Below are 25,783 nucleotides of genomic sequence, written 5' to 3'. Positions count from 1 at the left end.
AATATAAATTCCACAGGCATCAAATTACTACTATAACTTTTTTCCATATTACAGTTTAATATGAGATAAGTGTGCCAAGTTGTAAATATTATAGGTATATTCCCTGCATGGTCTATTTCTTTCATGGAAGGTTACACTAATTTCTTTTAAGATTTTATTTTATTTTTTTTACATAATCTCTACACCCAACATGGGGCTCGAACCCACAACCCCGAGATCAAGACTCGCACGCACCAACGACTGAGCCGGCCAGGTGCAACCCCACGGTAAGACTAATGGTGAGGCAGAATAAGCTCAAGTCGGGCTTAACACACGATTCTTGAACTCGGAGCATATTCCTAAAATAGCTGATCTACTTCGATGAAAAAAAAAGAAAGAAAGAAAAAGAGAAAGAGAAAGAAAGCTGCAAATCCACAATGGTGACCCAAGAGTTTGCCAACTTTGCTCTGATCCTGCTTTATTTTCAGTTCACAAGCAATTCAATTTTCAGTTTTTTACCTGCTTACCGACTGAATATCATTGAAAGTTGCAATGAAAGGTATTTCTTTTTCCTTACAATAAGAAAAAATCTATTTCTTAAGGAGGCCAGGACGTAATATGTCATTTGAAATGCTGGCACCAGAGGCCTGGGCGCTCAATGTCCCCGCCATCAGTAAGGAAGATTACCACATCCAAGTGGCTCTGAGTCTGAAGAGCTGGAAGGGGTGGGCAGGAGGGGCGCTGGGGGTAGCCAGCAGATGAGGTCCTTGTCCCCCTCCAACCAACTCTCATTTCATCTATGTTGGATTTCGGGCTAGTTAAAGAAGCTTGAAGAAGAGCTCTCGAATTACTACCGACATAATCTTTCATCAAACGAATATCATATGGAGGAAGATAAAACCTGAGATCTACTTATCACAAAACAACACCACGCACTGTACATTTGGGGGGTATACCTAATCAGACAACCGTTTGTTTCAACACTCATCTCAGAATGAATGGCAGCTAATTCCCGGCTGCATAAATAACCAAGAAAACATCAAACTGACGGTTGCATACCCTGTTTTGTCAGGGTCTGACCTGGAGACTTTGTTTTGAGGTTTTCAATTAAGTTGAGTATTTTTTTAATGTTTCTTTATTTTTGAGAGAGAAAGAGACAGAATGCGAGCAAGGGAGGGTCAGGGAGAGAGGGAGACACAGAATCCGAAGCAGGCTCCAGGCTCCGAGCTGTCAGCACAGAGCCCAACGCGGGACTCGAGCTCACAAACTGCAAGATCATGACCTGAGCTGAAGTCAGACGCACAACTAACTGAGCCACCCAGGCTCCCCTAAACTTAATTCAATAGCCTTTACTTTTGAAACCATGAGGTGAGATGGATACGACTATTGTAGCTCTCAACCCTCATTTTTTCACATTCGAATACCAAAGGAACAAAAACCTCTATGGGATATTAACTTGAAGGAACAATTTTGTCACGCACGCACACACACACACACAAATGCTTGGATTAAAAAAAAGAACCTGATACGTATAACTTCTTTCACTCTGGTGATACCTCTAGACACAATGCGTCCTCCTGGTACATGTGGAGGTGCATATTTTGGATTTGATATTTCAATAGAAAACATTTCACAATGACCTTTTATGCCCAAGAGATTTTATAATTAGATGATGGGCTTTATCATAGCCAAGTCCTTCTCCTCTTTCTGCTCTCCATTTGATATCATACGAGCACATGGTAGATGATCAATAAAGTTTTGGGATACACAAATCACCCAAGTGTTCCAAATCACACCCAACTATGTATTTTTTAAAAGCGTGGCTTGTAAGCATCACATACTTGCACGAATACATTGTGATTTGGCCCCCTACAAAAAGAGAATAGGCATCTCTAAACTTAAAATGAGAGACGTTTAGTATTAACAAAAATGAACTCTTGGGGAATCATCAAATAAGAATTCAAAGGAGGAATAATTCAAACTAAAAAGATACGTCCTCATGATCTGATGGAAAGTCATAATTTGAAAGAATGAGAATACTTGTTATCGAAACCTTTTCCAAGAGACTTAATTATTTTCACATATTTCTCTCTTCCCACACACATCTTCCATTTCTGTGTTTTGCAAGATTGATTGGGAGAGAATGTTATATGATACATCATGAAAGCTATTTTCCCCTCAACTGTACTTTCACTGCACTTTGTTACACAGTAAAATTATAGCATTTATTACTTCATATCATAATTACCTGTATCTGTGATAATCTTATTGACTGAAAGGTAAGCTCCATAAAGAAAATAACTTTGTCTTATTAATCCTTGTAGAGTCTGGCTATCGCTGATGCTAATTATTTCTTAGCAAATAAAATAAATTACCAAAACATATATCCATTAGTTTGAGCCCTACATGGGAAGCGTGTATGAAAAACAAAAAGACTTAACTGAAATCGATAAAATCCTTGACAGTAAAAGACAATGTCAACAAGCAGATCACTTCGCAAAATTGAGTCCCAAGTTAAATGGGCTCTAGAAAGTCATTTAGAGATTGAGAGATTGCATTCTTTAGAAATACAAAGTATATTTTAATGACTGAAAATAGATGTGACTCCTTACATAGAGAACTGGGTCTCACTAATGGCAGGAAGGACAAGAATTCAGGGTTTATTTTGCAAGAGCTTTCTTATGAGGTTCTAAAAACAGACACGGATTATTCTTTGGAAAACGCTCAATAAAAACAAACTGATGTTAGTGACTAACAGGACTCTAGCTGCAGAATATCTAACAAATTCAATTTAGATGTTTACTTCAATCTTTCAAACCTCCCATCCTACATTATGACCATGTCAAAATTGCAGCGTGCAATATATTTGTCAATACTGTTTATGAACCTTTGGGGGAAAATAAATCTCAAACATTAACACTATGCAGACCTCATATATGAGTTTTACAAGTCTCCTATTGCCAATTTATAGGTGAGGTTCAAAACTACAAGGCACAGACATTTCTTAGAGCTTTTTGGTAGTCCTATTGGGAAAAAAGTCTGTTAAGACAAATTCAAAGATTATGATAACAATGTAAAAAAACGTTTAATCAAACAAGATAATCTGGATCATTTCAGCTCAAAAAGAGAATGTCTCAAATTGCATAGTTTTTCAGGTAAAATGTCAATAGTGCTGTTTACATATCTAACTCCCTCTTGTATAAATCCATGCTAATGGTCACCAGTATGGATAAAATAAACACACATATTCATAGGTATCTCCATATATAAGCTCATTATATGTAAAGTGCTTAATAGTTTTAATCCATAGTGGAGTGAGAATTATCTTATGTCTAATCCAATAATCTGTGCCTCTATGTATTAAGAGATGTGCGAACATAATTGAAAGACCTCAAAATATTCAAGGTCAAATTAAGCTACTTCAGCCAATAGATCTTCAAACACGCATAGACTTTGTTTTCATTCCATTTTCCATTGCCGAATCACCTTTTCTTCAGGCAAACAGAAGATAAGCGTAACTAAAAGCTGAAAACACATCTTTAGAAATATATAAAGGCCATACCATTAAAAACGGAAAAGAATATAAAGTACTTTAAAAAACCAGGCACACCAAATGTCCATCGACGGATGAATGGATAAAGATGTGGTGTGTGTGTGTGTGTGTGTGTGTGTATACACACACACACACAACGGAGTACTACTCGGCAATCAAAAAGAAGGAAATCTTGCCATTTGCAACTACGTAGATGGAACTAAAGGGTATTATGCTAAGCGAAATTAGTCAGAGAAAGGCAAATATCATATGACTTCACTCATATGAGGACTTTAAGATACAAAACAGATGAACCTAAGGGAAAGGAAGCAAAAATAATATAAAAACAGGGAGGGGGACAAAACAGAAGAGACTCTTAAATACGGAGAATAAACAGAGGGTTACTGGAGGGCTGTGGGAGGGGGGATGGGTTAATGGGTAAGGGGCATTAAGGAATCTACTCCTGAAATCATCGTTGCGCTATGCTAACTAACCTGGATGTAAATTAAAAAATAAAATTAAATTAAAAAAATAAAAGAACAAAAGTAAAAAAGCAGGCACAAAAAAAGCAAAAAAGATACTTTGTACCTTAACACAAAGGAAAATTCACCCTAATGACTTCTACTCTATGTATATAATGAGGTATTTCATTGTACACAAAACAGGTATATATAAGTTAGATCAAAATTCTAAAAAATGTCTGATGTCATGGATAGTATGTTCACATTATTCTCGCCAAATGCATGATGTGGCTGCCTCAAAAAGGGAAGAAGCAAAGAAACAAGTTATTTAGACCTTGAGATGCATTAATGGAAGGTGATAGCCCATTTTATCCTGATCAGACTACTTCTGAAGCGCTGTGTTGCTTCTAGGCATCACTCTTCAAGAGAAACAAACTCTGTGACATTTCTTTGATGAAGAAACTCACCAAATCATGTCATCTGAGGAACAGCTGAAGGGAGACAGGGAAGATACAACAGTTGAGTTGGAAAGAAATGTAGATTTGTTCTGTATAGTTCAGGTGGAAAGAATTAGCATAAAGGGAGAAACTTTCAGAAGACAACCATGATGAGGGCCTACTCTGAGTAAGATGCCATTCTGGGTATTCTACATCCACTATCTCACTTCATTTCTTCAGTGAACTCTTGAAATTGCCATTGTCCCATTTCACAGATGAGAAAATTGAGGTTTAACCTGCCCTGAGTTACTCACCTAGACCTCGGATGTGAATCAGTTCTGATTCCCATGGCCATTTCACTATATTATACTGTTGCCCTGGGAGGTCAGACATTGACCCTACATTAGACGGAACTTTTGAACAGAGTTTCCTCAAGACAATATTTGCTTCAGGAGACAGTGAATTTCCCGTGCCCCACACAGCTGGATCACAACCTAAGAAATGGTGCAGCGGACTTGTGCACAGAATATGTGCTTGGTCTGGGTGATCAAGCAACTCTGAAACTCAATATATATCCTCTGAAAACAAATCCAGTTGAAGTTGTATTACAGTGACCTTATGGTGAGGATTATGGGGGTAAGAAGATACCCATTTCTTCCTTTTAAAAATGATACACTATTTATATATTTCATATCCTTGGATAAATTGGATAAAGGAGCTGGCCTTTGTATGTACAAGTAGTAAATAGACTCTATGCCATTCAGTGAAAGAAAGAGAGAAAAATGCTCTGGGCAAATCAACATTGGATGGTTGTGCTGTCTAAAATTATGCAAGACTGTGTCTTCTCGGCCAAAAAGAATTGGGCCCTTGGCTTTTACCTCAGTAACCACCCAAGAACCATGGAGTGCCAAGTAAACATATATGGAGTAATAAGTTGAGTAAGGAACCAAACAAAGGCAAAGGCTTCACTTCAACTATGGTTTGAAATAAGAGCTATCAGAATGGCAAACTTCACTTATTACTAGTCTGTGTTTATCTGATAGTGAGTTGGGTAACCCATTTGGCAAGCATTTTATAAAATGTGAAAATATCCAGCACCCTAATACTTTTTAGGGGAATAATAACATTGCCCATTCAGAGTTCACACGCTGATTTAATCCTAAGACTGCTATATTTCCTTCAAAGATAGTGAGTATGCTTCTTTTTCAAGAAGCATAAAAAATATAAGAATGAAGCACAAAGGATTTTATATATTCAGGAATACCTCAACTCTCCTAGGAGCTACATTACTTATAGATAGAAATGAAAATGAGCAATGGTGCAAAAAACACAGAAAGTAAATAAAATAACTACCTCAATTTAAAAGAAGGATTTGCCTTTAATTCCTTTGCACCTGTTTTAGGTATCTCCAAAAAGAAAAGATTTTTACTTCCGTAGCTAAACATTCCTAATATCATCGCTGCAATAATTAACACGTCTGTACTGGGATCTCTCTCCCAAAATGCACAACAATTTCCCCTGGCAACGGCTAAAATCTACCTGGAAAGACCAATCACGGGCCAGTTAATTAAGTATTCATCAAGTTAGAAAAGCCGTGCTATCCCGAATTGTGCAGGAATGCGTTTGGATTGGCTGCTCACTTCAACACGATGCAAATGTTATGGATGGTGTCTTAGGAAAACATGCTAGGTCACACCAGTTGAAGGAATATATGGGTAGTATTTAAGAACCTATACATATAAGAATTATTATATGTCATTACATAGTAAGAATGTATTTATAAACTCATTAAGGTATTAGGACCAAAAAATGGTACTTAGTAAATACACTAGTTGCCAGTACTTCCATGGTGTGCATTTTTTGCCAGGCACTGTTCTGTGAATTTTCAATCCTCACAATAAATTGATGAGGAAAGTACCAGTTTAATTCTGATTTGACTGATGAGGGCACCGGAGCTCGGAAGTTATGCGCCTTGCCCAAGTCATGCTGCTGTTAAGTTACAGAAGCCAGGATTTGAACTCCAGCAGTGTGGTCCTAAGGTCTACATTCTCACCCATTACACTTCACCTCATTTCCCTCTTTTGGAAACAAACTTTACTTTTATCAACTGGGCAAGAACTTATATTATCCCTAAATTATATAAGAGATTCTATGAATTAAGGTCCATATCATTTAGAACACTGAAACTCCCAGGGAAGGATGGCTCTTGAGTCCAATTTGTAACACAAATCACTGTATTTGATTTATCCAATTCCAGATGCTTTTCAGCTGAATACAATATTTGCCGTTGTTCCTGTATGTGCAGATGTGGCTCGATGTCTAATTTGCTTGTTGAGTTCCACCTCAGATGAGGCTAAACTAGAAGTAAAATATACAAAGTGCTTTACACAGGTCTTGGGTTCCCTCGATTTATGCCCCCCGTTTTTAAGGATCATTATTGCTATCCGAATGATCCTATTTGCATGCAAGATGATTTCTAATGATTATTACTATTTGTAATAATCTGTATCAGAAAGCTCCCTGGCCGGCTCTTACCTGAACTGCAAAGTACTCTTGTGGGCTCTCTGGGAAACACCAAATATCATAAACTGCAGGTGGCTCATGGAATTATTCTAACTGCAAGCAATAGCACTTCATAGTAATGAAAAAGAAACGTATTTGTTTCTTAACTAAGTAGGTAAATAGCCTTCTTTATGGCTACTCTTTGGGGACCAACGATTTTGGAAATAACATCTCAAAATGGTAGGCCATCAAAGCTCATTAATTTATATTCAATTGTTTCAGATGTGTTTTGTTATTGGAGCACGCTGGATTGAATGCTAACTTTGCCATGCGTGGGTATCAGCATTCTCTAAGTAAAGTAATGGCTTATGCCAGTGAAATAGTCTATCTAATGAAGAGCACAGGGCGACTAAATAAACAGGGCACATTTACTGCAGCTAAATATGAAATGTGGTCGTTATAATTACTAGACTCTTTTCGCAAAAAGCTTTTACAAAATCCTAGAAGAGCCTTCAACAAGGCAACCTAATATCCTTAAAAATAATAAAAACTTATTTCCTTAAAATGTGTACTGCAGACATAAGGAAAATACAGGTCCCCTAAATAGGCCGAATTAAGTTGATTTTTTTTAAAAAAAATTACGTTTGAGATTTTTCATGTCTTAGAACTGAAAATGAAAGATAGAGAAGTCCCACAAAGGTGGCTAACTGTAAATAAATCGCAGTACACGCATGCACACATCCGTAACGTTTTATGTGGCTGTGGGAGGTTTCAGCCAATTAAAAAATCTAGCATGATCAGGCTCCCAGTGGTTATTTGAGCTCCTCCCACAGACCTTACCACAGCAGAGAACCCGACATGTGGATTTCCATCCTTTCTCTGGTCTGTATTCCTCTCTATCCCTGGGTTCCTTTCAATGCTATTGTTACCAGTGCGCCTGCTCCCCTGATTAGCATATGTGAGTCTCCAACAGCAGACAAAATTCTCTGCAAAAATAATGCTCCCAAATAGTGCCTTTCACTGGAGAAAATCACCCAAGGCATACTAAATTAAAAAGAAATGTTAAGTTTTACACAAGAGCAAAAGCCTGTTCTTTCCCAAGGGACTTTCATGTAAAAGCAAAAATCAGTGTAACTTGTGTAATTTCACCTCTAAATAACAGAATTTCTTTGGATCAGAATTCTGAACCATAAAACCACAACCGATTAAGGAACTGAACACATTTTTTATATTATGCCTGCTAATATATGTGCAGAGAGAATCACACGTGCAAAAACAAAACAACAACAACAACAACAACAACGACCTTCCTTCATGTAAAACAGAAATTAAGAAAGGAGGGAGTCACGGTCACTTTCTGCAAATTTCCAAATCTTCAAATTTTGTGGTCTTCGATTTCTGGGACTTACACAGGCTTTTGCCTTTTCTTTTCTCGTATGTTTAGTAGTATATTTACTCATTCATATGCTTTGTTATCTAAGTAAATATGACTAAAAAAATTCACGATATACCTACTAACAGCACACGCAAACACGAAAACCAAAAGGTCAGCTCCTAAAAGGGGTGTTGGCTGCCGAGGGAGCTGACTCCTGACGGAAGTAATGCATATGTAAATCTGGCACTTTCCCTAAAACATCTTCAAATAAAGGAGGTGTTCAAATGTCCTTCTTTCGTTGCAAAGGGTTAAGCGGCAAGGTTTACGTTTGGGAATTTTCTGAATCACGCTCCGCCCTCTCCCGTAGTGCAGCCAAAAATCATCTGACAGGAAACATAAGATTAAGTTTGTCCTACCTAAGCGAACAAAGAGTGCTCTGAACAGGCCACCGGTTTACTGCAGAGCGGGAACTTTTCTAATCCTGCTGGAATCCGCAGTGCTGCTCAGAAAATATCACGGAAAAAGTTGTTTTCTTTCCTCTAACATCTTGTCTCTGGATCATCTCATTTTGGTCACACTGCAGATCCCGCTGCTTCTCCCATAAAGGTTAACTTAAAGCTCCAAACATAATCATGTGGAAAATGGACATTATTGATTCCTATGGTCCATTGTTCCCCTCTCCTAAGTCCCTGAAGTTCAAGTTCAATCTGGAATTACATCATGTCTGGTTTCTCCTGGTTACCAGACGGCTTGAGACGTGACCACAGCTACAGAAAAAACAAACAGCCTTCTTCACGCTTCGGCTCCCCTATCGATTCAAACGTAAACTTTTTTCTTTCTCTCAAGTATGCTTCAAGTATGGAGCATGGTTAATTTAGAGATTAAGTTCCAAATTAGATTATCTAATGGCATCTTAATGGATTGCTGACCCATTTCCTGTGGGATGGCAGCATGCAAGTCTGGCTGGAATACAATTAATTTCTTAGGAAGTGTTCTGAAGAGTTTCCTAGATAAAAAGGAAATGTTGTGTTGTGCAAATCTTTCTTTATAAACGGAGAAAGTTAGGCAAAACTACTGCGAACCCCAATGCATTTTCCAACAGCCAGATCACTGATACTGTGTGTGTGTGTGTGTGTGTGTGTGTGTGAACACTGGATCCAGGGAGTGTTTAAGGACGGTAACATTTTTTATTTCATAGCAGGTGCAAATAATTTTTGATGAGAACGGAGCGATTCTTTTAAAACGAGTATTCAAATACGAAGAACAACACTAGCTAGCAGCTCCAGTACCAAACGGTGAGCATGTGCATTTTTGGCTTTTGCAATCCTCCTCCTTGAACCAAAGATCCTTCCATGCATCTACCTGATCAGCACTTCTATCATAGTCCCAGAGTGGTGCTAGGGGCCCAGAATGGTGTGTAAAAAGTTGAACATTTTGAACACACTTTAGAGCTGACAGCTGAAAAGGAAATTCAGCACTCTGAGAATAAAGCTCCCCCCAGGAACTCCAGGAACAACCCAGCTGTTGTGCCGTAGTTATGTGTCAAGATAACAAACTGAAAGCAGGAAATGCTAACCTAGTGAATTTGTAGGGATGGTCTAAGTGTAATGTTGAAATAAGAGTTAACTCTTAATACTACCTGCGGACAGGAAACTCCAGGAAACACGTTGTGTTTCCTCATCATACATGTGCCGCATGTGTAGGTGTGTGTGCACACACACGCACATGAATGTGTGTATGCACACATGTGTGATCCACACGTGTACGTGCATACACACACACATACATTACACGCAAACATATGGTTTGCAACCCAATACTGAAGATTATTTCTCTTCCTGTATCACTGAGGACATATATTTTGCAAAGACCATCTTATGGGCAAAGCAAGGGAAGTGGTAAATGGTTGAGGACAGTGTTATGCAAATAGGATTCTCTGTATGAAGTGAATGCTCCTATCCCTTCCTTTTGCCCCCCTCCCCTCTCCTGACCAACCAGATCCAAATACTCTTTACTGGCTGCCAAATTTCTCCTGGGAAATCAAGCAACTCCCTAGAATTGCAGTAATAAACGACAATTTCTTACCAAAACATGTGTAAAGTAACTACAGAATGAAGTATTCAACTCACAGAAAGGAGCTGCTAACACATGTAACATGGAAAAGAGCTGATAAAAGTCTCTTTGGTGCCATTCAATTATGGCATCAGCAGAGACACAAAAATCCTTCCAATTATTTCAGTGAAATCTTCATTTATTCATTATTTCAGAGGCTGAGCAAATGGTTTGTGTAAACATATCCTTCAGTAACACGCGCATGTTTATTTTAGCCATCTGAAGGCTTCTTCTATGTTTATATAAGCCATCAGACACATACAGCCACTCACTTGTGGCTTTGCTTCTCTTGAAAGGGGTGAAGGGAAAGAAGAGGGAATGAAACAATAAATCCAGTTTCTCTTTTGCATAAAGCACTCCCTCCAATGTTTTAAAATAACTTCTGTTTATATTATTCTTGGATTGTCCTTCAGCTTTCTTTTTCATTCAATTACATTGCTCTTTCATACTTGATAGTACAAGGCATGCTCTGGCTATAGTCTCAAGAAAGCAAGCCAGTTAGGGAGTTAACTGCTGTATTTGTTTATACCCACATAACTCACATACGCAACAGTGTCATTTGTCCACATCGGAGGACAAAGCATAGACACGACAGTACTCTTAGGAACAGCTTAAGCAACTCCTCACCTATTACCCTCCCAAGAGCTGAGCCCCTCCTGACTCAAGAAATGAGTCCTTCGCCAACAAACTTCACTCTGGGTTAACTGCAGGACCTGACCTTTGGGTTAGACAGAAAAATTCACATTTTCAAGGCGCAAGCAACACACACACACACACACACACACACACACACACACACTTCACAAAATGCTAAGGTCAAAACAACAAAACACCTTCGGGGTAGCAACCTAATAAGTCTGTGAAAACTTTCCGATTGAGTCGCTTTGGTTCCTAAGGGAATGTTTATACATGGGGTTGGGGGCAGGACAAGGAGGGAGGAGGATAGGGGAAATCTTCCAGCTTGGATTACACGTGCAGGGCTCTTGGGCTCTCGCCTCACTGCCATTTTCAGTCGTGCAAAAGGAGCTGCCTTTGACATGGAAACACCTCCAGGGGAGGATTCATGTAAAGCAGAAAAGGAGGCCACTGTGGAGGAGTGGTGGGACCAAGAAAGTAATGGCGACAAACAACAATCACAACAAAATAAAACAAAGCAAAGGCCAAACACAAAGCAAAACCCAAACACCTTCTTTGCTTTGTCCTTTTCTAGTATAGAGTCTCCAGGGATCGCCTTGTGTTAAAACCAAAAATCAACAGCCACAGCAAAAATAACCTGATATTTTCTTTATGCCATTATGACAAAGGCAAATTATTTAATTCTCTGGTTGAACTGCTCTACATTCCTCAAATATTTTCTATTTAATCAGATCATTTTAAAGTTGTAGCAGTGCCTCGATGAGTTTAGATGTCTGTCATCCCCTTAAAAGTATAGTAATATTGCAGAAGTTTCTGATTTCCTTTTTCGATATCCTTTCTAAAAAATTGTTTTCATAAATGACCACAGAGTACAAACTATAAACCATGAATGAATTAAGAACGTGTTGTGCCACAGACATGGCTTATCTGTATTATCAAATATGGACTCTACTTAAGCCTATTTAAAACAAGAAGAAACTACAACAGAGCAAAGCAAATTGCTGTCTTATTTGGGTATATTTATTGTAAACTGTATAATACTTAGATTCTAAGAACTGCGAGCACCTGAATCAGTCACACAGCCTTTGGGACAGCGTACCACAGAGATTCAATAAACACCTGTTGAATGTACGAACGTGATGCCTGCCATTATCAATTATGGGCCTTCTGAATCACGATAAAAAGGGAACAAGCCGAAAGCTACCTTTTTAAGGCTCTTTGAAGGATTAAAGCCAGTCTATATATCATTATCAATTAACCAAAAAAATAATACTATCTTTGAGGGGGGAAGAAAAAAATCTTAACAAAATGAATTCTAAATTTCTTTCTGACTTCTTATAACTTGAAGCTGATTACCACACCAATTTTGCAACAAGAAGGGGTTCTGTAACATGAACAATGGTCTCCTAAGCTGGGTTTTGTCATCGTATTAATCCACTCTGATACATAGGGTGATTCATTGTCCACTCACCTTTTCCTTTTCTGGGATGTCAATTTTTGATTCAAAACATTACTAGGAACCCGGTGCAGTTATATGTCAAATAACCAATAACTGATACCTTTATTTGGCTTTCATGTACTTTATAAAGGTACTATCTTATTTTAGATAAGTAAATGTCAATCAGTAATCATAGATTTAGAGGTTCCCGCAGGTATAGCCACATTTAAAAACATGAGTACACTCCATCTGACTTGCAATTCTTATAAATACGGTAACATTTGCACACAGACCTGGTTTTTATGTTCACTGACATGGAGAACATGGACTATGAGAAAGTTATTTAATAAAATTAAATCCAAACATGGTGTTATCAAATCCGATTAAATTAATTTAAAACCAATTAAGACTATTTAAATAAGACATTTTCACGGGATTTAATTCATATTCTTTTTAAGACTATTTAAACAATATGTTCTCCTTGTGCTTAATTTCTTTTTTATAAGTATATATTGTATTTTTTTTTCCAAATGGAGGGATTATATAAGCTTCTTGGGGGAAAAAAATGAAAATATGTAAAAATGAATACCTTCTAAAGTGGATGTATACCAATCTTTAAGAAGAGGAAAAGTCCTATCGTATTCATTTTAGGAAATGCATTAATAAAAACCCATGAAGTTTTAAAAGCTGAATCCAACTAGCTGTCTCGGTTTTCACCAGAGGAAAGGTGGACATTCTGTTAATTCCATTCTTTCAGATTCTCCTTTTCAGCAGCTTCTGTCACGTGAAATGGAGTTCGGCAGTCCACTTACAGCTGATTTTTGAGTATGTATTTTTACGATACAGCATCAGACTCATAGCAGTGTTGGAAAATTATGTTGGCTCTGCATTTGGTGAACTCCTTATGGGATTCCCTCACGCTCTTCTAGGAATTTTCATCTCTTATTGCACATGATTATACCATGAATTTTAATTATTTAATTTGCCAATTTGACACAATTCGTTCTTTATTAACATAATACATAAGAAGCTGACTCGGCACTACCTTCCAAAACCAATACACGAGATAGTATCAAAACTAGTTTTGAAGATGAAACTAGTTTTAGGATCATTTCCTCAGCCAACCAAACAAATTCAGTTCTCAACGATTCACATCAATGAACAGAGGTTAAAAACTTCATTTAAACCAAATTCCTTCTTTAGCTGTTGATTTCAACAATCGTCTGACTCCAACATTAACGAACGCCGCTGATAACAGTGAAGTCGACTAATTTGGAAATTTTCTTCTAGCTTTTCCCCTCCAACAGGGGAATAACTGAATAGTAAAATGGTTTAAAGTTAGCAGTCGAGGAAAGAGCTGAAATGAGAAGAACCCATAATGTGAAAAACCCAATGCTTTATTAGACCTCAAATAGCTGAGAAATCTTCCCTAAAACTATGATTTCATTTTTTTTAGGTCCTGAAATGTGAAGTGTCAAATCTTCTCCCCGCCCCCTCCCCAAATTATAAATTGTTGAAAACATTTGACAGCAGTTGGAAATTCCAATGATCAGCGAGCAGATGCTATAGTCCCAAATTAATTTGAAGTTGCATTGACAAAAGAAATACAGGAGGACAGCAGGGAAAGAGCGGTGGGATAGCCCAGACAACTACATGTTTAACATATATTTTCTGTAAAGCTGGTTAAAAACAAACACTATAGCTCATGTAACTTTTAGGTGTAAGTGTAGGGTTGGAAATAATTAAAATGTTACCTTTGCCAAGTAATTCCCAATGTATCCTCACTGGTACTGGGGTATAAATGCCTGCCGTTTTGATTCATGGTCCAGTCACAAATCCTCAGCTGTCAATTGAAACCTAGCAGTCAGATATGGATCGAGCAGTTCTACAGTTTTTAGTATTTAAATGAATACATGCAAACCAGTACTGTACATGGCATTAACCTTACTTTCCCAAGAGGCAGCTTAAAGGAAAACAAAAACAAAAACAAAAACAAAAGCAAAAGAAAACCTTACTCTGCAAAGCAAAATTCCTAGACACTCTTTTTAGAAAACTCTACTGCAATAGGCCACTCTATTAATTAAAGCATACAAGAGAAACGATGCTTAGAACATAACAATTAGCCATTATTAGAGTACAAATTGAGCTGAAATAAAAGCAAACGTTAATATTCAATAGAGAGATATATTTTAGGAAGAAAACAAAAAAAAAGCTTTTTTTATGCAACATACCAAATAATCCGCACTGAGTAAAATAATCAATAACTTTAAGCATGCAGTTTGCAAAACACAGAAGACATGCAGTTTAGAGGAGTAAAGGTCCCACCTTATACATTCTCCCTAGCTTATGTTTAGAAGCATCAAGGTATTCCCTTCTAGATGTTTCCTAATTTTGCTGCAGTCAAAGTGGCACTGTTTAGAAGGAGTTGATGAGGATTTCTACTTTGATTTTAAACTCAGAGTAATGGCATTTAAAATACTTTACCACATCTGAATAGAGCCAGGAATGCACTGAGTACAAGCTGAAACAAATTCTTCCCAGATCTTGGAATCATCAGCTCTGCCCTTCGGAAGAGGGTTCGAGTAACCCTATCCAGCTCTGTTTGGTTCACAGCTGCCCTACGGTGCTAGCAGATTTATTGAAAAGATATATTGCTTATTTGTATGCCTATGAAAGTAAACTTATCTGGCTTTGGCCGGGGGGGGAACCCCACTAGAAAATCATGGTTTTTATCGTTAGATAGCCTTGCTGTGAATTAACTGCATCTTGCATTGAAAAGATGTCTTATTCAGAGCAACCCACTGCACCTTGTTTGCTGTGTTTCAGTGAGGATTTCTACAAGGTGATGATTGCAGCCAAAGTGCCTTTAAACTCCTGATAAATTATTGTAATCCTTTCTGATAATGCTATGGCTTAAAAAAATGGCTATGAAGAGCCTTTACTGTTCCTGTTAGACCAATGAGTGTCTACACATTGTGAGTAATAGTGATTCTGGAGTTTTAGAATAATCGTTTTGCACCCTTTTCTACAGATCTATGAGTCTCCAAATATACCATCTAAAATTTCCAAAACACATGTTTTCATTATATTGATATTTTAGGTGAAAGCAATTTTATAAAGAACTGAAAAAATTCCCTTAAGATAAGTAGGTAGGTAGGTAGGTAGGTAGGTAGGTTGGTCGGTAGATAGATGGCCAGGTAAACAGATTGATAGGATGTGCGGATTCTTCTCACAATGTACTCATAAAGGAGCCATAAACCAGTAAAGAAATTAAATTAGAATGAAAAATATTCTTAAAATGGACCATAATACTTGCATAATAGAGAAAATGTATGCTTGATTAGTCTTAAAACCAAACAGATAACAAACTTTATGGCAAGATTTTTTTTTAAGTGCTCAACATGAATCATCTAATCAGAAATGCAGTGTGATGGGGCAATCTGTTTTTTTTACAGTAACAGTAAGCCTATTGTCTCTTTCAAAATGCATTTTCTTAAAGCAGTACTATGAAAAAGATTTAAAAACAGCTAAAAAAAAAAAAAACCCTTGACTTTGTGTCAAGATTACCTTAGGGACCACTTATTGATTCTACTCTAGTCAGTGAAATTCCTAGTTTTTAGTCAATTAAACATTCTCAAGAATGGAGGAGTATATTCAGGCAGAGCTCATGATAATTCTGCTAACTTCAGGTGAGTTTCTGTGGGGCTGGCAGCTTAGATTGCAGAACTCCTCAGAAAAAGATGCTTTTATGACGCTAGGAGAACCTAAATATTACTCACTGATTAACTGACTTGTCTCACAAACAATGACAGGAACACTGTGTCTCTTTGGAAGGATGTGTTTGTAAACTGCTTACTTTTTTGTTGTTCGTGTTGCTAATGTTTTGTTTATTTGTTTGTTTACCATCCTAACAAATGTCAAGTGGGCTATCTTTGGCCACATTTGTAACACTTAAAATCAATGTATTTGGGGGCTTTTCTTTCCTAAGAGTAGTCCCAAAGGGGTTAAACCTGACCATAGCTATTTACTTTCATCCATACGTAAGATAAATTCAATAGGGTTAATTTCTTTTCAAAACAGAAAATATGATGAAATACATACAAAACAATCACTAGACATAGGAATTAGCAATAATTTAGATGCCAAAAAAATTGGCAGGATATTAATTAGTATTAAATTAATTTCCTCTCGGTTACTGAGAACGAAAAATATAAATTAGATTTATTTAGTTCTTTAGATTGTGGGGTAGCATTATCAACATTTCCAAAAATTTCTGAGGAGACCTGTTTATACACGCTTATGTGTTATAAATTACTTAAAGCAGGTCACTTAAGCAAGACCCTCACTCTTTATGTTTTTTTAATTTATTAATTAACCTTCTTTTGCATAAAGCGTCTTTGAATTAATGAACTTCCTGACGAAGTGAAATTTTAATTTTAAAGGTGATGGTGTGGCAGGGGAAACAACTGAATAATTAAACTAGGAATCACTCTTCTCTCTTATTCCTAAGAAGATCAATTACTAAGACTCTTTGTTTGAGGAAGATAGTTCTGACTCAGCAAATTTTGAATAGAATCTCGGGGGTAAAAAGTTAACACTAGGTGTATTACGCTTCTTTTGGGGGCATGTTAAATGTTCTTAGTATAAGTCACTATTCCCAACAGCAAAAACTCGTTACATTAGGTTCTAAATAAATTTAAAATAACAGGTGATAGTGTTATTTGAGGTTGGGGTGATGATTCCTCAATTTCTGTCATGTGAAAGAGTCACTGTTATATAATGTAGCTATCAATTCCCTTTAAATTAAATTTGAAGACTTTAATTTCAGGTAGGACATAGGCTTCAATAACACTGTAATGGTTTTTCCAAGTATTTTCGTCAAAAAAAAAAAAAAAAAAGGAAATTACTTGTTTCCTCCAATAGTAATCAAATAGAAAACACTAGGTACAGATTAGTTCAAATATTTAGTCTGTAAGAGTTGTGTGTTTGAATGGAGGTGGAGAGCAATTCCTATTTTTGTAACATTATAGTCTTTAACAGACCTGAGCATATGCATATCCTTATAGAAATGCACACTCCCATAAATAATTTTAATCCTTTAATTTTATGCATCTATCAATATGAAATTAGACTGTCTAGAAAACTGAGGTAAAATTTACATTAAAACAATTATGCCCAGAATTCCAAGAGCAAGCAGAAGGTGAAGTAAGGAAGTAAGACTGTCCTCCAGGAAAGCTATGAGTAAAGGGTTACCTAAGTAACAAGTAAGGAAGAAGTGAAGGTCAAGTTTTCCTGCCTATGTTCTTAGAATGGCATTCTATCAAGACTCTGGAATGAGAACCTTGTTCCTTGCCTACAAGGATGGGTTCAAGCAGTTTCCCTCAAAAATCTACATAAGAAAAAAAAGAACACCTAAGAGTTGGGTCATTATCCTTTCCTACGCTGTACCCACATTAGTCATAGGTAGCTGACAGCTATAAAGAATCAATATTGCTTGTGATTTCAGAGTTAAGATTTTGTTTATTCAAATGAGGGCCCTCCATTGTTATTAACAGGGGCTTTTGTTAAATGCTTAGCAATTAGCTTTGGGAACAAAAGAAAGAAGGTAAGCAAAACGTTCTATTTTGCTAGACTCAGCAAACAGGCCGATGTACTAACAGTCCCTCAAGATGACAACAGCTCTCAGTTGAACCAATAAACCATTAAACTGTAAACAGAATAATCAACACAGGCAAATTTACCTTCTCACTTTTTTTTTTTTTTTAAGTTCACAGTGACCCTCAAGGGAATATCTTGAAAGGTGTGTTTTACGTTCTTAGGGGTTTTTTGTTTTGTTTTGTTTTTGTTTTCATTTCTACAGATAGCCTCAAGGAAACAGATTTTGGGGGGTAAAGGTGCTTTTGAGGGGATGCTTAAAAGATAAACAATCCAATGTTCAAACTGTCCTCTAACTCTCAGATTAGTAGAGTTTTATTTTATTGCTTTTATTAATTACTCACCATGGAGCAAATAAAATGGCCTCTAAATGAACAAGCAGTACCTTAAAGTTACTTCTAATGTCAATTTCTGGAACCCATGCTTCTTGATATTTAATTTAGCTAGCGCAGTAGAATTGCATTAAATGGGTATGCATAGCCCATGAACTACATAAACACAACTGACCATGAATCCTAAGTATTAGCAAATGAAGAGGTTTTTTTTTTCTTCACATGGAGACTAGTTTAACTTGTAAAATGTAAGGTTTCAAGGGAACTCCGAGATCGTGAAGTTCAACCCCTTCATTTTCCTTTCCAAGATAAAGATACAGGACAGTCAAGTTTATGGACTCGTCCAAGATCAGACATGCCCTGTTTGTGTCAACACTAAAACCAAACCTCCGGACTCCTAACCCCTGGTTCTCACCAAAGATACTGATTGGCTTACCACTGTTCTTTTCCTACCCTATGCTTCATGTGCCCCCCCACCCCACCAAGAATATTTAAGGCTAAAATGGCTATAATTATAACCTTCAGAATCTCCTCTACTTCCTTGATTCAACTTGGATCTTTTAAAGTAAATATTTTCAGAGGACAAGATAATTTTTCCCTTGTGATTTTATTGATCGAAATGTAAGGCTACGGTAAACATAATTTTATTTTTACATTAATTAGTTTATCTAGAATGTGATAAATACTGAAAGTGAGTGAATAAATAAATGAAGGCATGATAAAGCAGACCACGGGAGGTTTTTTTTTAAAAGCATAAGAACTAGCCAAAAGGCTAAACATTTGCATAGCCGTTATTTTGACTGAAACTTCCTTTAAATGTGTTTCCTTTCCAGCTAGCATATGTGAAGAGTGACCTCTTATCCATTTACATACCTACCCAGAAGTCATGTGATAGGGTTTTACGTCAAGCTGTCAATTATGATAACAGACACAATAAGAACAGCCACAAGTGTTGATAGCCTGCTTCCTGACTTTATTGAAAAGTTTGTTGATAGTCTGCTAGTGTCCTTTCAATTGCTTGCCTTTAATAAAAGACTACCTTTCCAGTGGTCTCAAGGTACCTAGCTTTGGCTTTGCCATTTGCCAGGACAAACGTTGCAAAGAAATTTCAATTAATATCTTAATTAAAAAAAAAAAAAAAAATTCCTACAGAGGCAATTTCTTAGGAAGGCCATTTGGTGCCACGGAAATTTTCAGCGTAAGGAAAAGCACTTCCAAGTTCCAGTTTCAAAATTATACCAGGGAAAGTGTCGAAAATATTTTGATATAAGGTAGCCCAGTGATTGCAATGGAAATGATAGCATTAAGTGGTCATGCAAGAGATGTAACATGCTGAAGCTCAGGCACCGAGAAAACCCATGCAGTTGTGCACATAACGCAGGGACCTGAGCTGATCAGGCCATTCATTCATGAGCTCTAATGATAAGGAGTGTACATATAATCAGGAGATTGTAATTTTGAGACTATGAAAATAAGTCTTACATCTTATAAACTAGAGCTTGTGTGACGTTGTCGTCTCCCTTTCGGAAGGCAAAAGTGACCTCCCACTTATGGCATCAAAAACCTCAAATCTGCACCAAAGGTTCATATGCTTTTCAATACCTGGTTCGATTAGTAACCTTTTATTTCTGAACAAGAAGCTTCTTAGCTACAAACTTTTATTTCCCACTTGCAGTGAGATTTTTTTTATATGTTGTACTAACGTGTAACAGTGAAGGTTCATATTTTTATTATAACCTTGCACTCAAATACAATGGTGAAAATCAAGTTGACTAGACCCTCTTTTATCACGCAACTTCCAATAAGAGCAAAGAAAGAAGGCCTACAATTTTAACAAATTCATGATGAGGTTGACCAGATAAGGTATTGGTGCTAATTCGAGCAAGCCGTCTCCTGTTCGCCACTCATACTAAAATTGTTAGCGTGGATTATAAAATAATTTCTGGGAAGTCCAACGCTCTGCCATGTAGTTCCCATTCTCTCAGCTACAAAACTTGGGACATGTGGGTCCCCTCGCTGCCTATCACAGGGAACGTGCACAGTGTGTTCGCAGTAGGAGGAAGAGAAACACTGCATTTTACTAAGCTTCTGTGAAGTTAAGTCAGCGTGGAGATCCTTGACACTTCTGAAAAAGGTCCAAATCGTAAAAAGACATTTCTCAGGAAAGACCAAAGAGTTCAGTTTGCCAAAGCAGGACCCAGGGGTTCCTCAAGCCACCACACCACCTTCCCATAGAAAAGTGAAAGAAAAATGAAGCTCCAGTTGATGTCTGCTTTTAAGACCTCCCCAAGCCAACAGTGAACGCAGGAACGAAGCCAATCATCCCAAAGACAGTCTAGTTCCAGACCCTGAACAACGCGACACACAGGATTATGTTAGGAGATAAAGGAAAAATTCAAGTCCTGATCAGCTGGCATGAGCTGATGATTATAATTAGAGGATTGTTTGTCAGGGCAAATGATCAACTCGTTTACGTGAATCTTTTTGAAATAGTCTTCATGATTACGGATTATTTTTTGGATTCAAATGAGATATCATATTTACAATGGTAGGTGAAATTCTCGTGTCAGGAAAAAAAAACACGAGTATTTCAAGGCAGTTAGCAACCGACATTAATCAGTAATAACCATTTTAAGGAGCACTGAGATATAGTATTACTAACAACAGCTGTATGTGTACCAAGTTAATGGGTACAAAAGTATATGCTGTTATGCTTCTAGTATTCAGATTTGCCAATATGGGTGTATTACTCTTACCAGTAGAATATTGGGTTAATTTTAATATTTGCCATCTCAATTTAAGAATGCCAGTATCCCTGTGTGTTTGAAATGACCATATTGAAAGGTCTCCTTTATTGTCATTTTGTGGAAAGATTATTTACAAGATAGTCAAAATTCTTCAACAATCTTAAATTTATTGTTAACCCTAATTTATGTGGGCTATATTAAAGTTCTTTTCTGAGAAAAAAATAGCATTGCACAATGCACATCAATACTTTTCATAACCTAAAAGGATAAATCTTTATAAAGAGGCCGCCAATAAACTGAAGAATGTACCTGGTGACAATATTTATTCTTAAGGGGTCATGCATATTAAAGGCTATGGGGAATGTTTAAAAGAACTCTCCCAGACTAAATCCATTGCCTTTCTAATTTTGAATTTCTCCTAGCTAATATAAAATGATTGATTACCTTTATTTCATGTACCCCTTGATTTTCCTTTTCATTCATCATGGAGTGCTTTAAACCAAATGCATTTAGAACCTGCTGCTACAAGAGTGGTCTCTTTTAAATCTTTGTAAAGTAATGAAAGGACACAGTAAATCAATCTCATTTCTGCTGTAGGAAAGCATAACCTTTACTCTACTGAAGTCATTTAAAGTATTTCTGTCCCTCTGTTCCTGGATAGTAAGCCTAAAACTTCGTCTCAGTGATTCTTTCAAAATTTAAAAAGCAGAAAAGTAGTAATCTCTTAACTGGAACCTTACTTTAGTAATAATCGTGGACAGTATGAGATGCACATACATTCATTTTCCGCATGCCTCAAAACTGTAGCTCATTGTAAATTTGCCATATTGGGCTTCTTCGTGTCAAAAAGTAGCACTCTTTCATCATCTACAGGACAAATTATCCGTCTGCATGTTAAATGCAGACTCTAACTAGAATTGAACATTTCATTTTTAGCTCTGACCCTTCTATAGTTTTTTTTTTCTTCCGAGGATCTATCCACATCGTACGTTCCATAAATACCAACCGCATTTGACCAAACAAATCATATTTCTATTGTAAGAGGTCTTCACTTGACATTGCCCACTTAAATAAGAAATGGTGGTCTTTAATAACAAAAGTTGGTAGTTCTGGAACTCGCATATATGTATTTTCAATTAAAATGTGCCCAGATCTCCATCTCCATTAAGACTCATACCTTCCCGATGCCTGCCAAGTGTTCTCGATTCATCCTCGGATATGCGAAAGACAAAGTAAATTTTACATGATGGACTTTTGTGATCATAATTACCTGAGCCTCTAAAGTTAGTCATCTGTGGTAAATAAAAGAAATTAAAGCTGCCACAGGTTAGCACAGCGGGATGGGAAGATTGCTTCTAAATACGTGGAATTGGATATAGTCTAAATGTGTTTGGGGCTAAAGGAGGCATGTTTCTATGAATTAAAAATTAACTGGAAAGTAGAGATGTGTCATAAAGAATAATGCAAATCCCATGATGAAGATATTTCTGAAAATATGTGGAATGATTTTGAAAAGAACAAGTTTCTAAACCTATAAATCCTACATGTTTTTTTTAATAAACACAGTGAACATACACATTTGTCAAATAGAACCATATTATAGTAATTATAACACATTTCATATTATAGCAATTTTAGAGGTGAAAAAAAGCAACATTCCAGAGAATTATGTTGAAAAGCCAATGGCTGGCAAAACCACTAATTATTATTTGGTATTTTCATAACTGTGTACAGATGTTTTCAGTTAGTTCTCACTCTTTTGTTTGGTTTTGCTTTTTAAAAATCTGGCGCGATGTCAAGTATCTTGAGTAAGCTATCATCTTTATGATTTTCTCTGAACTCCGCAGGTGGTGACCTTTGATATATGTGGTCTGCTACCTTGGTCCACAACTGGGCAGGACTTGGGAATTTCGCGTGAAGCACAGCTAAGAGAGAGCACAAGCTAGGTGGGCACGTCCGGAACATAAGGAAGCAGGCAAGAGGCCCTGGTGAGGCTTACTACCTACTTAACGACACAGACAAATGCACCTACAACCTATGAACGAAGAGCAGGTAAGCTTACGCCAGCTCCTTCTTATTCACGATAGCCTATTTTTCCCTACTTAATATTTTGCACACTGTTAATTTCAAACTGCTCTGCTATCAGAACTTGAGAGCAGCGAACATATGCATCATAAAATATATCTAAATTCCAAAGTGTTTAGAGTTATTTCTGTCGTCCTGTAACTAGAATCATGGGATTTCTGTATTGGTATGTTCCGTGCCTTTGACTGTGGCTAATTTGTTTAGAAGCCACCATTAATCCTGGCTGTATATTTTCACAGTTTGGGTAAACACTTCATTTGCATTAAATTTACAGCATTAATGAGATGTGAAATTTAAAATGCTACTTGAAACATAAATGATGTAAGAAAGCAGAACAACAAAAAAGTGTTTTATCACATCTGAAATCAGTAAGCCAATTTAAGCCTATTAAAATAGGAATGATGTGTCACCCGAGGTTTTAGCTTCATAACTCATCCTCTTGGACTAAAAGTCCAAAATGAGGAGTAAAACATCTGGAAACTATGAAAGAGCTCAAAAACACAAATTGTGTCCTGCTCCTACTCTAATGGGCTTTTAAATCAGTTTTCAATTTTTGTCTTTGGAAGCTATAGGCTAGTAAGTTCTCAACAGCCAATAAGACTGGGAAAAATCCCCTGGCCGAGACCCTGGTTACTCATGGATGTTATCGATCTAGGCCACAGAGGTGGAAAAAGTCTTGAGCCAATTTGAGAAACCCTGTTTAGAGAGGCAAGAAACAAAGGATAAATGAGAAAATATTCTGGAAAATGAAATGATCAGTTTCTTTCCCAGAAGCCCCCGGGAGCCCCGTTCTGAGTCCAGATCTGAGAGGCAGCATGGAGAGAGCACCAATGCGGAAGCGTGGCTACACCATCACACCTGGGTGAAACTTGCCCACCTGTTGCTGATGTAGGAAGGATGGGTCTCTTGGGCTTAGTCCCACATATCGATTGGCTTGAGATGTGCCTGAGGCTGTGTAGGCTGATTAAGGAAGAACAAAAACAAAGATAAAAATTGTGAACTATCAGAATGAACACCCTGTCCATGTAAAAGAAACCCAGAGAGGCGGGATTTGCAACCAAAAAAATAAAATAAAATAAAATAAAATAAAATAAAAGTCTCGCTATTTTTCTATTCTTTTGTCTGAGTGAACACCAAGTGATACATAAAAGAAAGGGCAGTTGACCTCAAATCAGTTCGTTTTTCCCCCTCCCCAGAAATCTATCCAGTAAACCACATCTGACCTTTGGCGGTGGGTGTCTCACACTAACGTGCTCCGGTTATAGTCCCACGGGAGTACCAAGGGCTGGCTCTGTAGCAGGGCCCTTTTCCTACTTGTACTGTTTCACCAGATATTAGCTGTCTAACAATGGAATAATCGATGAGGGTCTGCGATTCTAAACGTAACAGCAGACTGAAAGTCTGTCGGGAAAGAGTGAAAGCTTGTAATAATGGGATGTAAGCAGATGGGCTTGATGATACCGACTGAACAACGTCTTGCTAAAGAGAAAATCTAATATTACTAACATGAAGGAGAAGCCTATATTTATGATAGCACAGAGAGTGAATCAGGTCAGAACTTCAGTTAATGTGAAAATGACCTTAAGTGTGAGAGAAATGTTTTTGAAAAAAAATTCTTTCTTTTTCATAAGCGCAAAGAGTCAATTTCTTGTGATTGGCCCAGGGAGGGAGTGGTGACATCTTTTAGATACTTGGCCACCAGGCGTTAAGTACATGTGGGGAATATTCCTTAAATTATTTTGATCTCACCTTGCAAATACTTTTGGTACAGGTGCTTTTTGGTACAGAGTGAATTTTCCAAAGAAAACCCCTCCCTATTCCTAAAGATTTTTGTTTCTTTTCACAAGGAAAGGACTTTCCAGCACTAAGCAACCCCACTGCCTCATGCTGGAATAAACAGAAGAACTATATTTTTGCCATTTATGTTACATTTATAGGTCTGAAGAAAGCTAAAATGTTTGGCCGAACACCATCAGATTAATGAAAAATCCAGACATGAATTTTAAAAAGGCTTTTTTCTTTTAAGCCAAATATATTAATTCCGCCATGTCCATTTGAAGGGTTGCAGAATTTGATCCACTGAAGCTTTTTTAGGTCAACTTTTTAAAACAGTGAAGATGCTCACAATTCAGCTTTAATCACTCCTGAATAAAGGGCCCATACAAGGGCAGCCATAAGCAGCCAGTGGCCCTACTTGATGACCAGGCCTCTGGCATTCAACGCAAAGCATGGACAGCTGGAGAAGCGCCTCATAGAGGCTCAGAAAGCGATATTCCTTCTTTTCAACCATGAGAAGGAGGTTTCCTTCATCTATGTGTTTTCTTTAATTTCACTGACTTATCAGTTCAATGACCAAGTTCTCACGATCAGTGTTGTCTCGGGAGCTGGAGCTACAAGTCTGTTTATAGGAAAGAAAAACAACTCGCTAGATTTCTTTTATGTGGGAGTGGGAAATAAGCTGATACAGCCATCTTTATACAACCAACCTTCTG

General features: G+C 37.3%; 1 protein-coding gene across 7 annotated transcripts in view; it reads right to left on the bottom strand.

The window, feature by feature from the left end:
* Window positions 1-25,783, bottom strand: part of NFIB (nuclear factor I B) — a 241,917-nt gene that overhangs the window by 6,768 nt on the left and 209,366 nt on the right. For 3 of the 7 annotated variants that reach the window (XM_047830459.1, XM_047830461.1, XM_047830460.1), the window contains exons 10-11: window positions 24,169-24,251; window positions 14,227-14,315 (exon numbers count right to left, since the gene is read on the bottom strand). The exons of 1 other annotated variant lie outside the window; for it this stretch is intronic. In XM_047830459.1, the coding sequence (XP_047686415.1) occupies window positions 14,227-14,315; window positions 24,169-24,251 (172 nt within the window). The remainder of the gene's footprint in view (window positions 1-14,226; window positions 14,316-24,168; window positions 24,252-25,783) is intronic. 3 more of the 7 variants (XM_047830462.1, XM_047830463.1, XM_047830464.1) reach the window with 2 other exon arrangements.

This window comes from Prionailurus viverrinus, chromosome D4 (assembly GCF_022837055.1).
Source record: "Prionailurus viverrinus isolate Anna chromosome D4, UM_Priviv_1.0, whole genome shotgun sequence".
Classification (NCBI taxonomy): domain Eukaryota; kingdom Metazoa; phylum Chordata; class Mammalia; order Carnivora; family Felidae; genus Prionailurus; species Prionailurus viverrinus.
The sequence above is the reverse complement of the archived record's forward strand: the minus strand, read 5'-3'. Positions and strand labels throughout refer to the sequence as shown.